Source organism: Chanodichthys erythropterus, chromosome 15 (genome assembly GCF_024489055.1).
Source record: "Chanodichthys erythropterus isolate Z2021 chromosome 15, ASM2448905v1, whole genome shotgun sequence".
Classification (NCBI taxonomy): domain Eukaryota; kingdom Metazoa; phylum Chordata; class Actinopteri; order Cypriniformes; family Xenocyprididae; genus Chanodichthys; species Chanodichthys erythropterus.
Genome location: NC_090235.1, coordinates 15,232,013 through 15,248,931, shown reverse-complemented (window position 1 = coordinate 15,248,931; position 16,919 = coordinate 15,232,013). Strand labels below are relative to the sequence as shown.

General features: G+C 39.9%; 1 protein-coding gene across 1 annotated transcript in view; it reads right to left on the bottom strand.

The window, feature by feature from the left end:
* Window positions 1-16,040, bottom strand: part of LOC137002258 (oxysterol-binding protein-related protein 10-like) — a 40,614-nt gene extending 24,574 nt beyond the window's left edge. The window contains exons 1-4 of the mRNA XM_067361817.1: window positions 15,612-16,040; window positions 7,013-7,188; window positions 4,263-4,342; window positions 3,767-3,835 (exon numbers count right to left, since the gene is read on the bottom strand). Coding sequence (XP_067217918.1) covers window positions 3,767-3,835; window positions 4,263-4,342; window positions 7,013-7,188; window positions 15,612-15,796 — 510 coding nt within the window. The 5' untranslated portion in view covers window positions 15,797-16,040. The remainder of the gene's footprint in view (window positions 1-3,766; window positions 3,836-4,262; window positions 4,343-7,012; window positions 7,189-15,611) is intronic.
* Between the last annotated feature and the right edge of the window lie 879 nt (window positions 16,041-16,919).

Here is a 16,919-nt window from a genome sequence, read left to right as displayed (position 1 = left end):
AAATCCTGTCATAGGTCTACATCTGCTGTGTATTGACATTACACTGATGAAGTTTGAAGCAAATCAGGTAAAAATAAGAGGGTGATCTCAAAACATTTCAAAAAGTGATACACTTCCTGCTGCCAGTTGGTGGCGCTATAACTTTGACTCACAATAGTCACATCCATGTGATCAGACTCCTATAACGAACACACTCGTGAAGTTTCATAAAGATCAATATATGTATTAAGACGTTATAACACATTTCCTGTTTCCTTTTTCTCGCCATAAATTCGTTGCCTCGCCACGGCCAAACCGTTCGAGATATCAAAAATCCCCTGGCAATTTTTAATCATCAGTGTCTTGACTTCATGCTGACCGAGTTTGGTGGCGATCGGATTAATCGTCTAGGAGGAGTATATCAAATTCCAGAGCATGCGTTTTTCAAACAACCCTTAATAGCTGACTTCCTGTTGGCGTGGCGATTAACTTAGAGCGCGAAAGTTGTTCGGCCCGATGAGGTCTATATGTGTACCGAGTTTCATACTAATACGTGCAAGCATGTTTAATATATGGACCAAATTTTCAGACTTTTTTCAAGGGGGCGCTGTCGAGCCCCCCTGCCACGCCCGGGTACCAGCCTCTCCGGCGTCCTAATGGCCGCGGATTCCAATGTGTGTGCCAATTTTCAAGAGTTTTTGAGCATGTTAAGGCCCCCAAAAAGCCCCGGAAGACGGAAAAAAAAAAAAAAATAAATAATAAATATAGCTGCGAGCAGCGATGGCGGGCCCAAGCCCGGTGGCACCGCCACCCCGGTGGCTTCAGGGCAACTGTGCACAGCGGGCAATAGGCACTTAAAACGGTTAAACATCAAAGGACTATGTCAAATTCACTCCACATTTACTGCACTACAAGGTGCCGTTATAGAGCCCCTCCTCCCTGCCCATTTTCAAAGGATTACATGTGCCAAGTTTTAACATTATTCTGATGAATTTTGAAGCAAATCAGGTAAAAATAAGAGGGTGATCTCAATGTATGCTGAAAGTGACACATTTTCTGCTTCCAGTTGGTGGCGCTATGACTTTGAATCACAATAGTCAAATCCATGTGATCAGCCTTGTACAACGAAGACTAAGCCAAAGTTTCATCAAAATCAATTAATGTATGCAGAAGTTATAACACTTTGTTTCCCTTTTCTTGCCATAAATTCGTTGCCTCGCCACGGCCAAACCGTTTGAGATATCCAAAATCCGTTTGCAATTAAACAACTTCAATGTGTTAGCAACAAGTTAAAAAAAGCTTGGTGTAAATGGGATAAACCCTGTAGGAGTAGTAGTATAAAATTCATAGCCTGTTTTTTCAAAAAATTAACATTCAAACCAAAATAGCTGACTTCCTGTTGGTCGGAGCTAATGAATGTAAATTAGAAAATTGTCCGGCTTGATGAGAATAATATGTGTACCGAGTTTGGTGACTGTAGGAAAAACTAACCCCCACTTTTGTCAAAAGGTGGCGCTACTGAGCCCCTCCACCACGCCCATTTCTATGGCTTTGTCCATGTCTACTGGTTGACAATATTGATGTGTGTGTCGAGTTTCATGCAATTTGAAGCATGTTAAGAGCCTCAAAAACACTCAAGAATATTATTACAGTTTGACCTGTTGCCATGGCAACAATATTTCAAATATCAAAAATCCTGTCATAGGTCTACATCTGCTGTGTATTGACATTACACTGATGAAGTTTGAAGCAAATCAGGTAAAAATAAGAGGGTGATCTCAAAGCATTTTAAAAGTGATACACTTCTTGCTGCCATTTGGTGGCGCTATAACTTTGACTCACAATAGTTACATCCATGTGATCAGACTACTACAACCAACACACTCCTGAAGTTTCATAAACATCAATCAATGTATGCAGAAGTTATAACACATTTCCTGTTTCCCTTTTCTCGCCATAAATTCGTTGCCTCGCCACGGCCAAACCGTTTGAGATATCCAAAATCCGTTTGCAATTAAACAACTTCAATGTGTTCGCAACAAGTTAAAAAAAGCTTGGTGTAAATTGGATAAACCCTGTAGGAGTAGTAGTATAAAATTCATAGCCTGTTTTTTCAAAAAATTAACATTCAAACCAAAATAGCTGACTTCCTGTTGGTCGGAGCTAATGAATGTAAATTAGAAAATTGTCCGGCTTGATGAGAATAATATGTGTACCGAGTTTGGTGACTGTAGGAAAAACTAACCCCCACTTTTGTCAAAAGGTGGCGCTACTGAGCCCCTCCACCACGCCCATTTCTATGGCTTTGTCCATGTCTACTGGTTGACAATATTGATGTGTGTGTCGAGTTTCATGCAATTTGAAGCATGTTAAGAGCCTCAAAAACACTCAAGAATATTATTACAGTTTGACCTGTTGCCATGGCAGCAATATTTCAAATATCAAAAATCCTGTCATAGGTCTACATCTGCTGTGTATTGACATTACACTGATGAAGTTTGAAGCAAATCAGGTAAAAATAAGAGGGTGATCTCAAAACATTTCAAAAAGTGATACACTTCCTGCTGCCAGTTGGTGGCGCTATAACTTTGACTCACAATAGTCACATCCATGTGATCAGACTCCTATAACGAACACACTCGTGAAGTTTCATAAAGATCAATATATGTATTAAGACGTTATAACACATTTCCTGTTTCCTTTTTCTCGCCATAAATTCGTTGCCTCGCCACGGCCAAACCGTTCGAGATATCAAAAATCCCCTGGCAATTTTTAATCATCAGTGTCTTGACTTCATGCTGACCGAGTTTGGTGGCGATCGGATTAATCGTCTAGGAGGAGTATATCAAATTCCAGAGCATGCGTTTTTCAAACAACCCTTAATAGCTGACTTCCTGTTGGCGTGGCGATTAACTTAGAGCGCGAAAGTTGTTCGGCCCGATGAGGTCTATATGTGTACCGAGTTTCATACTAATACGTGCAAGCATGTTTAATATATGGACCAAATTTTCAGACTTTTTCAAGGGGGCGCTGTCGAGCCCCCTGCCACGCCCGGGTACCAGCCTCTCCGGCGTCCTAATGGCCGCGGATTCCAATGTGTGTGCCAATTTTCAAGAGTTTTTGAGCATGTTAAGGCCCCCAAAAAGCCCCGGAAGACGGAAAAAAAAAAAAAAATAAAAAAAAAAATAATAATAATAATAATCCTTAGAAGAACAAGAGGGCCCTGCGCGAATTTTCGCTTGGGCCCTAATAATCCTTAGAAGAACAAGAGGGCCCTGCGCGAATTTTCGCTTGGGCCCTAATAATCCTTAGAAGAACAAGAGGGCCCTGCGCGAATTTTCGCTTGGGCCCTAAAAAACTATAATAACATCTCAATGATACTAAAATAACACTGGATGAAATTAATTCATTTTTAATGCATGTACTCAGTAAGACTTTATTACTTTGTTCTCAGCTTTCTAAAGATTGATCTGAACATTTAGAGCGGATTGAATCTCACAGGATTTTATCACACATGCACAAAAATCTCCTGTTAATCAGTAAATGATGGAGGAAAACCTCTTTTTATTGGTAACGTATATATAAAACATAGACATGACGTTAAACAAAAGTCATTCGGCGTGTTTGTGTGCTGAAGATTAATGATCAGTGAAGATCAATGAGTGAAAAACACACAAGTCATTCATAGAGTGTTTCTCTACAGTAAGAATCAATCCATAAAGTGAGGAAAGATGTTTGTACAGTTTAAAAATCTATCTGTGAGTGAGTGTGATTGTGTGCGATGTACCTGTGCATCCAGTGTGTTCTGCGTTTGGTTGACACAAAGATTCTCATCACAGTCTTTCAGTTTCCTCATCTGTGAAGGACAGCAGATCAGATTACAGCATCCACACAAACACACAACGGGCCGAAACTATAACAGGAGTGTCCACAGACCAACATGAGCTCTGGAGTCAGTGAGGTTCAGAGCTATATCAGTGAGTTCATCTCATCAGACTCTCCTAACCTTAAACTCCCTCAGAACCCTGTGTGCATCATTAGATTGACATCATATGGACCACACACACACACACACACATCAGATGTCCTTGTCATTATATTTCACTATTAGTGATTGCATTACAAATCTTTGCATGCCACACACACAACTCAAACTCTCCCAAAAGCAAAAAAAAACAGGCTGTCCCATAATAATTTATTAACATACTCCAACACACGTGTGTGAGTGTGTGTGTGTATGTGAGTGTGTGAGTGTATGTGAGTGAGTGTGAGTGTTCACACACCTTGGCGCTGCTGTCGGAGTGGCGTCTGGTACCGGCCTGTATCTGCGTCATCCACAGCTGCTGTTCTGTGGCGTCCACCGCTGACACAGTGGAATTATGGGAGGAAACAAGAGAGAGAGAGAGAGAGTAAATATGCAAAATATTAATGCATTATAGATACCATGGCAACAAAACATGCATTGTATTATGTCATGTTAGATTATGACTGAAGTAAAGACACTAGAGTTATTATAGTTAAAGATAAAGTCTGTAAGATTTTGTATACAGGTGGAGAGTTTGGGGCGTGGCTACTGTAGTGGACGGAGAGTTTGGGGCGTGGCTACTGTAGCAGCGGACAGTTTGGGGCGTGGCTACTGTAGCAGACGGAAAGTTTGGGGCGTGGCTACTGTAGTGGACGGAGAGTTTGGGGTGTGGCTACTGTAGCAGAGGGAGAGTTTGGGGCGTGGCTACTGTAGCAGACGGAAAGTTTGGGGCGTGGCTACTGTAGCAGCGGACAGTTTGGGGCGTGGCTACTGTAGCAGCGGAAAGTTTGGGGCGTGGCTACTGTAGCAGCGGACAGTTTGGGGCGTGGCCACTGTAGCTGGCGGAGAGTTGAGCGTGGCTACTGTAGTGGGTGGATATTTTGGGGCGTGGCTACTGTAGTGGGTGGAGAGTTTGGGGCGTGGCTACTGTAGACGACGGGGAGTTTGGGTGTGGCTTCTGTAGTGGGTGGAGAGTTTGGGGCGTAGCTATTGTAACTGGCGGATAATTTGGGGCGTGGCTACTGTAGCGGGTGGAGAGTTTGGGGCGTAGCTATTGTAGCTGGCGGATAGTTTGGGCGTGGCTACTGTAGCAGACGGAGAGTTTGGGGCGTGGCTACTGTAGCAGACGGAGAGTTTGGGGCGTGGCTACTGTAGCAGACGGACAGTTTGGGGCGTGGCTACTGTAGCAGACGGAGAGTTTGGGGCGTGGCTACTGTAGCAGACGGAGAGTTTGGGGCGTGGCTACTGTAGCAGCGGACAGTTTGGGGCGTGGCTACTGTAGCTGGCGGAGAGTTTGGAGCGTGGCTACTGTAGTGGGTGGAGATTTTGGGGCGTGGCTACTGTAGTGGGTGGAGAGTTTGGGGCGTGGCTACTGTAGACGACGGGGAGTTTGGGTGTGGCTTCTGTAACAGACTGAGAGTTTGGGGCATGGCTATTGTAGCTGGCAGATAGTTTGGGCGTGGCTACTGTAGTGGGTGGAGAGTTTGGGGCGTGGCTACTGTAACAGGTGCAGAGTTTGGGGTGTGGCTACTGTAGCAGGTGGAGCAAGAAGGTGTTTAGCTGCTGTGGGACCATAAACCAGAACTAATGCGTTATCTGGGAAAAGACATTCAGGAGAATAAGATGAAATTCACTGCATTTAGACTAGATTAAACGGGTCATGAACACATCAAAGCGATGCAGTGCACTACAATAGTAACTTCAGTACCATAAAGCGTAAATAAAGTTTATAATGTTTACTTTCATGTGTCCCGTGGCCTCATGGGATGGTAAAGTGTCCACCGAATGCACACTTCAGAATCTCGCCAGAAGCAGTAGGTCATCCGGGGCCTTTTCACCTACTATTTTTCGATTACTATATAGTAGGGAAGTATTTCATTTTGGACGCAAAACAGAATTCTTTGCATTGAACAGGAAGTCACTCTACCAAAGAGGAAGTAAAGACTATTTCTATTAACAAAACAAGCATCAGTGAAGTATTCGAGCTGTAACTATTGAACTTCACTGAGCTTCAGCACTGAGACTGAATGAACCACAAACAGACCATTAATGAGAAACAGCAGCAGTGAGAGCTGGAATATATCTGGATCACCAGCCGCCCGAATGTAAACACACACACACACACACACACACACACACACTTTTGTAACATTTTGTAACTGAATCAAAATCAAAACGAATCATCAGATGCCTAAAGTGTAAGCTTACTACACCTTCTGATCTTGCAAGCCTTCTAAATAAATAAAAATAAAATCAATAAATAAAATTTACATTTTTTTATAGTGTAGCTTAGCCAAATCCTTACAAGTGAGAACCACTTTAGACCAGCTAAAAACCAGCTCCCAGAACTTACAGTAATTACCCAAAGCCCCTTGCGATGGCAGTAGTGAGCAGATCTTCTGAAAGTCAATGTGGCAGATGTTTCTTAGTTATTGATGCTCATAGAAATTGATTTTCTCTCTCATGCTGCATCACCTTCATCAGAATCAGATTAATGCTCAATCTTATGAGCTGTGGAGAATGCTTCATCACGAATAACCTTCACTTCGAGCAGCTCGGCATTAGCAATTTAAACAAGCTCTTGATATAATTATGACAGAATGATGCTTCTATAATGAGCAGGAGATGAAATGACTGCAATTAACATGAGGTGAACGAGTCACAGAGTCATTAAGACTCAACACTAGACCTGAAGACACAGACGTGGACTGAACATATACATATATATATATATATATATATATATATATTTGTCATGTGAATAGACTGGACAGACTGAGAAACCTCCAGTAGTACAGAGAGAGAAACCCCTGAATAAATGCTCTGGACAATGACAGTCACATGATCCTCAGTGATGTCATTGGCACAAACTCCTGCATGGAACATGAATTTCTTAAACTGGTTGCCACAGTAACGGCGAGACAGTAACCTTCAGCCACTGTCACCCAAATACACTGACCTGAGAGTCACATGCACATCTTGAAGCTCAAGAAGCGAGTGTAAAAATACCTCTGAGTTTGTAGAGCTCCCCATTGGCCGAGCTGACGATGAACATGTGAGGCGCCTCGTCGCTCGACGTCACGGACGCACCAATAAGAGGCAGAGAACCACGCGGCTTTTGGCTCCGCCCCTGCTCGTTCACAAAATACTGCAGCTGACCCACATCAGGGTCCAACACGAAATACCTGCAGACACACACGAACACATAATGAGATGCATCACAATAGAACTGGATCTGGACTTTTCCAAAACATGGAAGTGAATCCAATAGAGCTGGAATTAATAACTATTTTCCACTTATTTTTCTGTTGCACTGGACCATCTGTCTGAAATAATATGACTACTTATCAAAAACATAAAAACATAAGGACTTTGGACATGAAATACAGAACACGGAAAGCTGTTGTGACATGCTGCATTTAATTACTGCATATTATTACAATTAACAGAAGCAACAAAATTATATATATATATATATATATATATATATATATACACACAGTGGGTACGGAAAGTATTCAGACCCCCTTAAATTTTTCACTCTTTGTTATATTGCAGCCATTTGCTAAAATTATTTAAGTTCATTTTTTTTCCTCAATGTACACACAGCACCCCATATTGACAGAAAAACACAGAATTGTTGACATTTTTTCACATTTATTAAAAAAGAAAAACTGAAATATCACATGGTCCTAAGTATTCAGACCCTTTGCTGTGACACTCATATATTTAACTCAGGTGCTGTCCATTTCTTCTGATCATCCTTGAGATGGTTCTACACCTTCATTTGAGTCCAGCTGTGTTTGATTATACTGATTGGACTTGATTAGGAAAGCCACACACCTGTCTATATAAGACCTTACAGCTCACAGTGCATGTCAGAGCAAATGAGAATCATGAGGTCAAAGGAACTGCCTGAAGAGCTCAGAGACAGAATTGTGGCAAGGCACAGATCTGGCCAAGGTTACAAAAAACGTTCTGCTGCACTTAAGGTTCCTAAGAGCACAGTGACCTCCATAATCCTTAAATGGAAGACGTTTGGGACAACCAGAACCCTTCCTAGAGCTGGCCGTTCAGCCAAACTGAGCTATCGGGGGAGAAGAGCCTTGGTGAGAGAGGTAAAGAAGAACCCAAAGATCACTGTGGCTGAGCTCCAGAGCTGCAGTCAGGAGATGGGAGAAAGTTGTAGAAAGTCAACCATCACTGCAGCCCTCCACCAGTCGGGGCTTTATGGCACAGTGGCCCGACGGAAGCCTCTCCTCAGTGCAAGGCACATGAAATCCTGCATGGAGCTTGCCAAGATTGTGAGAAATAAGATTCTCTGGTCTGATGAGACCAAGATAGAACTTTTTGGCCTTAATTCTAAGCGGTATGTGTGGAGAAAACCAGGCACTGCTCATCACCTGTCCAATACAGTCCCAACAGTGAAGCATGGTGGTGGCAGCATCATGCTGTGGGGGTGTTTTTCAGCTGCAGAGGATCCCCAAATCCAAGTGTGAAAAACTTGTTGCATCTTTCCCAAAAAGACTCATGGCTGTATTAGATCAAAAGGGTGCTTCTACTAAATACTGAGCAAAGGGTCTGAATACTTAGGACCATGTGATATTTCAGTTTTTCTTTTTTAATAAATTGCAAAAATGTCAACAATTCTGTGTTTTTCTGTCAATATGGGGTGCTGTGTGTACATTAATGAGGAAAAAAATGAACTTAAATGATTTTAGCAAATGGCTGCAATATAACAAAGAGTGAAAAATTTAAGGGTGTCTGAATACTTTCCGTACCCACTGTAATATATATATACACACACACACACACACACACACACACATTATGTACATTGTACAAATTGACTTGAAGATCTGCATGTGACTGCTGAGCTCAGATGATTGACTCTCTTCAATCCCACAATCCCTCTGGCCAGAGGCCAGCGCACCAATCAGCCGCTCTGACAATTAGAGGGTGTAAATGAGACTGAAAGTCAAGCTCAGCTCTCTGTGTGATTAAACCCTTCGAGAAACTGCACATGAGAGAGAAACACAGAACCGCAGCTGAAGAACAGGTTTACAGAGATGGACACGATCCAAACCTGAGAATACCACTCTCATATTTTTATTTGAATTAGCCATGCTTTCTGGTGATTTATCAAAAGTAAGTGTTTTTCACCAGTTTAACAAAACCATTATAGACACTATTATGAATGTGAACATGGGATATTATATTAAGTTGGATAAACAAATATAAACCATATCAACAATCTGTACTGTAGAAATAATCTATTCCTCAAATGATGGTAAAATTAAAATCAAAATGCAATACTAGGATACCAAAAAGTGTATATATAAGAATGGGTGCAATTTTGCAATTATTTTTGCAATACAAACGTTTTTTTAGGGAGGAGAGAAAGAGTGTTTTTTTCTTCTAAACCAGATCAATGACTCTGATCACAGAAACAGAAGCACTGACCATGAACAAGATTCACTCACTACACCACAAACACACACACACACACCGAAACACACACAAGCACGCACACAACACACACTCACATGCACACACATTAGGGATGCACAATATATCGGCCACAATAGCGGTATCGGCCTATATATGTTCATTTTTAATGTTATCGTTATCGGCCTGATAAAAGTTTGGCCGATATATTAAAGCCGATAAATAATGGAGGCTCTCAAAAATTATATAAAAATTGGATTTAGATTTAACAGCCAATATATCGGTTATCGGCTTTTGAAGAATTATCGGTTATTGGTATCGGCCAAAATTTTCATATCAGTGCATCCCTAACAAACACACAAAAACATACACGCAAAAGCATGGATCTTTGTTCTACTTGTGACAGGCTAATTTTTCCATAAAGGTCAATCATAAATGTAAATAATGATAAGATCTGCACTGCCATATGCACTATAATCACAGCTCAACAACATGCATGAGTTGTATATCCAGCTCAAAATGCACAGTAATTTTGTTTCAAGATGATTTGTTAGTCTATACTAGTTTAAAATCGAGCCACACTTCTTCTTTTAGCGCACAGAAACAGATCCAGTCTGTGCAGTCCAGTTTCCTCACGCAACAGACGGAAGTAAAAATCCTGTAGATTTCCTTTATAAAGAAAGAACATATAAACCGTTCAGTACAGACCATGAGCTCTGAGATTGTTAAATGAGGAGATTTGCTTCTCAAAAAGCAGCAAATTAAATGTGATTACCACTTAGGTTTTTATGTTATTATTTAATTGCCCAATTAAATCCTTTAAGAACTAAATTACCCATAATGCTGCACTGCAAATGAGGCGATCAAGTCAGTTTCCTTATACTCTGAAACTACTGAATATTTTGCAATCCACGTAAAATGTGATTAAATGATTAAATGTCATTTAAATGTCACGATTAAATGTAAAACACATTTATTATATGTGATAAAAATGAAACCAATTGTTTTATTTTGTACCATTGTTTTTTGAGTTGATTGATGAAAAATTTTACCAATTTTGTAATGTGACTATCAAAGCTGTTTGGTTTGATTCATGCTTAAGCACGTTTTATTGAGAAAAAATTCATAGAAAATACTTCACACGACACCATTTTTATAGTAAGATTTTTAAAATGACCAAAAATAGTCTCATAAAGGCAAAGGACAGAGTTACAGTTGATAATAGACATGATAAAATTAGAGTCCATTCTCTTGGAGGATTCTCTTCATGTCCACAGACTCCAGCCTTCGGCACTAAACACTTTAAATGTGCTCTGACCTCGAATCAGAGCCTTTCAAGAGCATGTAATCATGTTCACAAAGACATAAAACAAACCCGGCTTCCAGAAGCACCTCGTGGATTTACTGAAGCAAACAAACACAGTCAGAACGAGCTTCATTCATCATACGAGCATGTGGTTTATTTTAGTTTATGTGTGTCCTAGATAACAGACACATGTAGTGACTCAGTATTGAAATCATATCTGTGAATAATTCACTTTTATGGCTGAAGGTTTCAAGTCCAGCACAACAACAATAGAAGCACTGACAAGCTTCTGCGTACATCCTTCACGGAATGTTTTATTCTGAACATTTTTTAAATGTTACAACTTGTTTCGGAATGTTCAGAGAACATTCAAAAGTAACATTCAAAATGGAATGTTCCCTTATCGTTTGAAAAACATTTAAAAATCTGGACGTTTACAGAAATAACGTTCCCATAACTTGACGGCAACATTAGACAAATGTTCTCAGCGCATATTTTTGTTATACAGACGCACAACACTCCAGTTATGAGCTTTGATACACCGAGAGTGTTTTCTGAGCTGTGCGGCCTGTCCTGAGTCAGACGGGTTCAAGCGCTCTCGTTTACTGCGCTCTCGCTCTCTGAATCCACCGTCACCCTGGAAACCAGCTGCAGGAGTGCATTAAAAAAACGCTCATGGAAACCGCAGAGATGGTGCAGTGATGCCGTGAGGAGGAGGTCAGAGGTCAGGAAGCCAACTCAACTTCACCATCTGACACACTGTATCACGGCATAACCTTCACTTCCAGGACTGACCGATCTCTCTCATCTAAACATGCAGTGAAGCAGCAGTGTTTCCTGTGCCATGTGTTGGCAGGCGGTTTAACACGCTCAAGATGCTGCTGTGACAATCACATTACACTGACAAACACACAGTATGTGAAACAGAGAGTGAAGAGACACAACAGAATTATTATTAACTATATTTTTGCTAAAAGGTTCAAGAAAAATCTGCTATGCACTAACATTACAAAATTTGGAGTTGGCAGGATGGATGTTTTTTTTTTAAGTCTCTTCTGCTCACCAAAGCTGCATCTATTTGAAAAATTTGTGAAATATTATTCCAATGTAAAACAGCTGTTTTCTATGTGAATATATTGTAAAATGTAATTTATTTCTGTGATCAAAGCTGAATTTCAGCATCATTAATCCAGTCTTCAGTGTCACATGATCCTTCAGAAATCATTCTGATATGATTATTTGCTGCTCAAGAAACATTTATGATTATTATCAATGTTGAAAACAGTTTCATATTTTCTTTTAGGATTCTAAAAAGAACATTATTTATTTTAAATAGATTCTTTTGTAACATTATATATGTCTTTACTGTCACTTTTGATCAATTTAAAGGGATCGTTCACCCAAAAATGAAAATGTGATGTTTATCTGCTTACCCCCAGTGCATCCAAGATGTAGGTGACATTGTTTCTTCAGTCGATCACAAATGATGATTTTTAACTGCAGCCGCTGCCCTCTGTCATTCAAATAATTGCAGTAGATGGGAACTTCTTCTATAAGAGTGAATAAACCTTGCTTAGACAAATCCAAATGAAACCCTGCGGCTCGTGACGACACAACGTGTCGTGACGACGCTCTGTCAACGGCAGTGATGTCTGACACTCATTGAAGTATATGCGCGAGACATCACTGCCGTTGACAGAGCGCGATCAGACATCACTAACAGGAAGCTGAACGAAGTTGGACATAGTGGTGTATTAGAGGTAAAAAATGATATAAATACTTTTCGGTTTCTCACACAAACCGATCGTTTCGTGTCTTAGGACATTAATGTGTCGTCACGAGCCACAGGGTTTAATTTGGATTTGTCTAAGCAAGGTTTATTCACTCTTATAGATGAAGTTCCCATCTACTGCAATTATTTGACTGACAGACGGCAGCGGTTGCAGTTAAAAATCATCATTTGTGATCGACTGAAGAAACAAAGTCACCTACATCTTGGATGCACTGGGGGTAAGCAGATAAACATCAAATTTTCATTTTTGGGTGAACTATCCCTTTAATGCATCCTTGATTAATAAAAGTATTAATTACTTGAAAAAAAAAAAAAGTCTTTGCTCTCAGTGTTTCCTATTCAGTGCTGGTGAAATAATGCATGTGTTACGTTTACACCGGTGGAATCCATCAGAGCTGAAACTGGATTAACATTTCCTGACTCATTTACTGCCTGGACATTTATTAGTTAAACAGACACGTTCACTGAAGAGCTGTTGAGATATACTGCAGTTTAAATGTAAAAATAGAACGTTGAAAAGCGTTCTGTTGTTTAGAACACGGAGCTGATCTTTTGTTGTGACACAAACACATCAGGATCCGTCACCCACAGATACACCTGAGAGTCTCACCGAAAAATAACAAAGAAATAAAACTACAGATGCATTTTTCTCTTCTCTAAAACAAACTCGGCCACCTTTACTTTACATTTACATATTCATAAAAAGCTCTGAGATCTGTGCTGTGAGAAACATGTCGTCTGTAAAGAGGACTTCATTCCGCTCTAGCTCATAATCGCAGAACAGAGTTACATTTCTATTCTTCAGGCTGTCTTTTAGTCTACTAAAAATGAGAAATACACACAATAAAATTACTTAAACTTTAACTAGAATTAAAATGTAAATGAAGAAGAACTCAATGATACTAAAGCAGCTCTGGCAGTAAGAAGTGTTTAAATAAGCTTTAGATGTGAAAACCACAACAGATCAACTGTTCAACAGCCAGAGAGATCAAGGACAAACACACGCCATGAATAACTCATATCAGACATATTCATACTATATTACAGGACAAAATCAGCTTGAACCTGCTGAACACAGAGAAACCAGTGTGTGTGTGTTTGTGTGACTATCCGAAAATGTCAGCCCTATTTTATCATCTCTTCCTACACTATGGTCTGAATAACTGCACATGGGGCAGAATTTTAATATCTAATTATATTTTAATAATTTGAATATCTCAATAAGTTCTCCTAGCAACATTTAGATCAAATGAAGAGCAGATTCAGCATAATGTCACAGAATTTGGCAAATTTTGGAATAATAAATCAAAAATAATGTAGTTAAATTAATCAAATTAAATGGCGCTATGAACTAGCATCTGTAATCATTAACGACTGCTGTTTAAACGTGCAATCTGCTTTTTTAGCATGTCTATATAAAGATGAAACCACATAAACTTCATCTTCAGAGCCGCTCTGAAAGCATTTAACAAGCATTTCAACATTTCATTTCTAAAAATTAAAAAAATAAAAACTCTGGCATGTCAAATAATCACAGAAACTTGATTTTTTTTATGACAATTCGCCAAAATAAAAGTGTGAGTTCAAGTTAACTTGAGAAATTATGATCAAAATATATCACTAGAATACAGTAAAATGTGCTTTTCAAAGCAATACTACTACTACTAATGATAATAACATTGATTTTAGATTATTATTATTCAGGAATATCATAATCAAGAGACATCCATATTGAAAAAATAAAAATGCAATGTTTTATTTTGAATTAATTCTTTTTTTTTTATTTGATTTTAAAAGATTGATTAAATTGTTAATGGAATAAATTAAATTCATGAAAGTTAAGAAAATGTAAGTATGTATCATAACAGAACAAACTTCTCTTGAGTCAGCAGTAAATCAGATGTGCAGGTGTGTGTGAATCTGCTCTGAATATCAAAGCTCATCTCTTCACTGACTGCACACACACACACACACACACACACACAGGTCACAACACCCGAAAACTGATGCGTTTACACAACCTCAATCTCCACCATCAGACCATGAGAAGAGCTTGAAATAGCCTGTGTGTGTGAAGAAACTGTTTCCACTTCTGCTGTTTTACAACATACAGACAGACTGTGTTTATAGACCAAAGCTCAGATTCTCATGCAGATAACGTTCATGTGTGTGTGTGTGTGTGTGTGTGTGTATCCTGACCTCTTGTGCAATTCTTCGTGAATATCAGATCACCTCAGAATCTCCTGTGAAACGAGCAACAAGTCTGACGTTGAGTGTTTGTTCGATGACTAAAATAACAGGATGAATGATGAATTCAGCTTTAACTCAATGAAAAAACACATCAACATCAGGAAGTTTGAACTTTTTGTTCTGATGCAACACTTGAGTAATGATGGACATATGCCAGAATACACCAAAGATGATAACACACCACTAATATGAGAATAATAATCACAGAATATGAGCATATAGGAGTTCAAAAGCCAGTTCAAGAGTGTATATACTCATTTAAAGCTTGTCTTATACTATAATTCTCCTAACATTCTATACATATATAAAATTGCTCTCAAATCTATTCATTGCATCTGACATAAAAGTATGTGTTTGTATAATATATGTTTACTATGCATATTTATAAACCCATATACATACATGTATATCATTGGGAAATATTAACTTATATATATATTTATATATAATTTAAATTATATATATGTGTATATATGTATATAATGTGTGTGTATATACACACACACACATATTATATAAACAAACTTTTATGTTAGATGTGATTAATTGTGATCAATCGATTTGACAGCCCTATGTATGCATGTATATGAGTACAGTAATATTTGTAGTGTATGTAAACATAACTGTATGTTAATGTTTATATGAACTAACACTGCACTAATGAAAGCTGTCAGAACACAACTGACCTTAACTAATAAAAATGTCAGTGCCGCGCATGTGTGCTGATGATCTGAAATGACACAGTGAGGGCACGAGTTGAGCCCAGTCTCTGTAAACTTCATCATGTTCTTGAGTGTGTTCTGGTTCGGTACCTGTTCTGCCAGCCCTGGATGAGGTTAGTGTATTTGCTCAGCACTCCCTCTATCCTGCGCGTGCGTCCGGACTGCAGCGGCGCGATGTTCCCCGGCGGAGACGCGCCGAACCCGAGCGAGGCCGAGCCCGTCCGAGCCGCCAGCCTCCTCTCCACCGGCTGCGACGAGCAGAGCGTCTTTTCCATCGCGATGCGGGAGTGGATCCCGATCTAAATCATGACGGAGGAGTTGGAACCCGTTCCCATCGCGCTGCGCTTCCGCTTCCCTCTTCCCAATGCCATTTTCCCGCGGAGCGCGTCTCTCTCTCTGCTCTATCCAGCGTGTTTCTGTTGGGAATCAGAGACACACCCTCCTTCCAGTCCAACCCGGAAATTACAAACACATTTGAACGCGTATATCTCGGCCGTGACAGCGACGCGTGCGTGACGCGCAGCCAAACGCTGATTCACCGAATCTTGAGTCTCTCTCTCGCTCTCGCGTGGGCACATGCATCATCTGCATTGACTGTAACACTATAGTGAATAGTGTCAGGAGACAGATATTACACCCAAGAAAGATGTTGTGTCTCATACAAAATAAACACAAGGTCCTTACAATCAGATATTATTCAGTATATTCATGATCTGCATAGTAAAATATTTTCTAAATGCATAAACAGAGGTTATTTGACTTCCCAGCTAACAGCGGACGTTCTCAGAACTTTAGCTATAACGTTCTGTCAAGGTTCTCTCAAAGTTATGAACAAATGTTTTTCCAGTAACATTAATAAATGTCTTTAAATGGGACCTATAATGCCCCTTTCACAAGATGTAATATAAGTCTCTGGTGTCTTCAGAATGTGTCTGTGAAGTTTCAGCTCAAAATCCCCCACAGATCATTTATTATAGCTTGTCAAATTTGCCCTTATTTGGGTGTGAGCAAAAACACGCCGTTTTTGTGTGTGTCCCTTTAAATGCAAATGAGCTGCTGCTCCCGCCCCCTTTCCAGAAGAGGGCGGAGCTTTAACAGCTCAACAACAACAAAGCTGGAGAATCTCACGCAGCCAAAATGAGGATTGTCAGTAACGGTGTTCAGCCTTACATTGTTCAAACCGGAGTCGACACTGATGGAGAGACTCAGGAAGAAGTTACAACTTTTAGACGTTTCTGAATGGTTAGTGGATAAATTTATGTAGTTGCTGTGGAGTTGATTCAACTCATCCACTAGCATGTGCCGTCATGTTCATCTTTTGTGTTGAATTGAGCCTCGTTTGTGAAGCAGTCCGGCGTAAAATGACGGCATGTCAAAAACACTCTACTACAACAACTC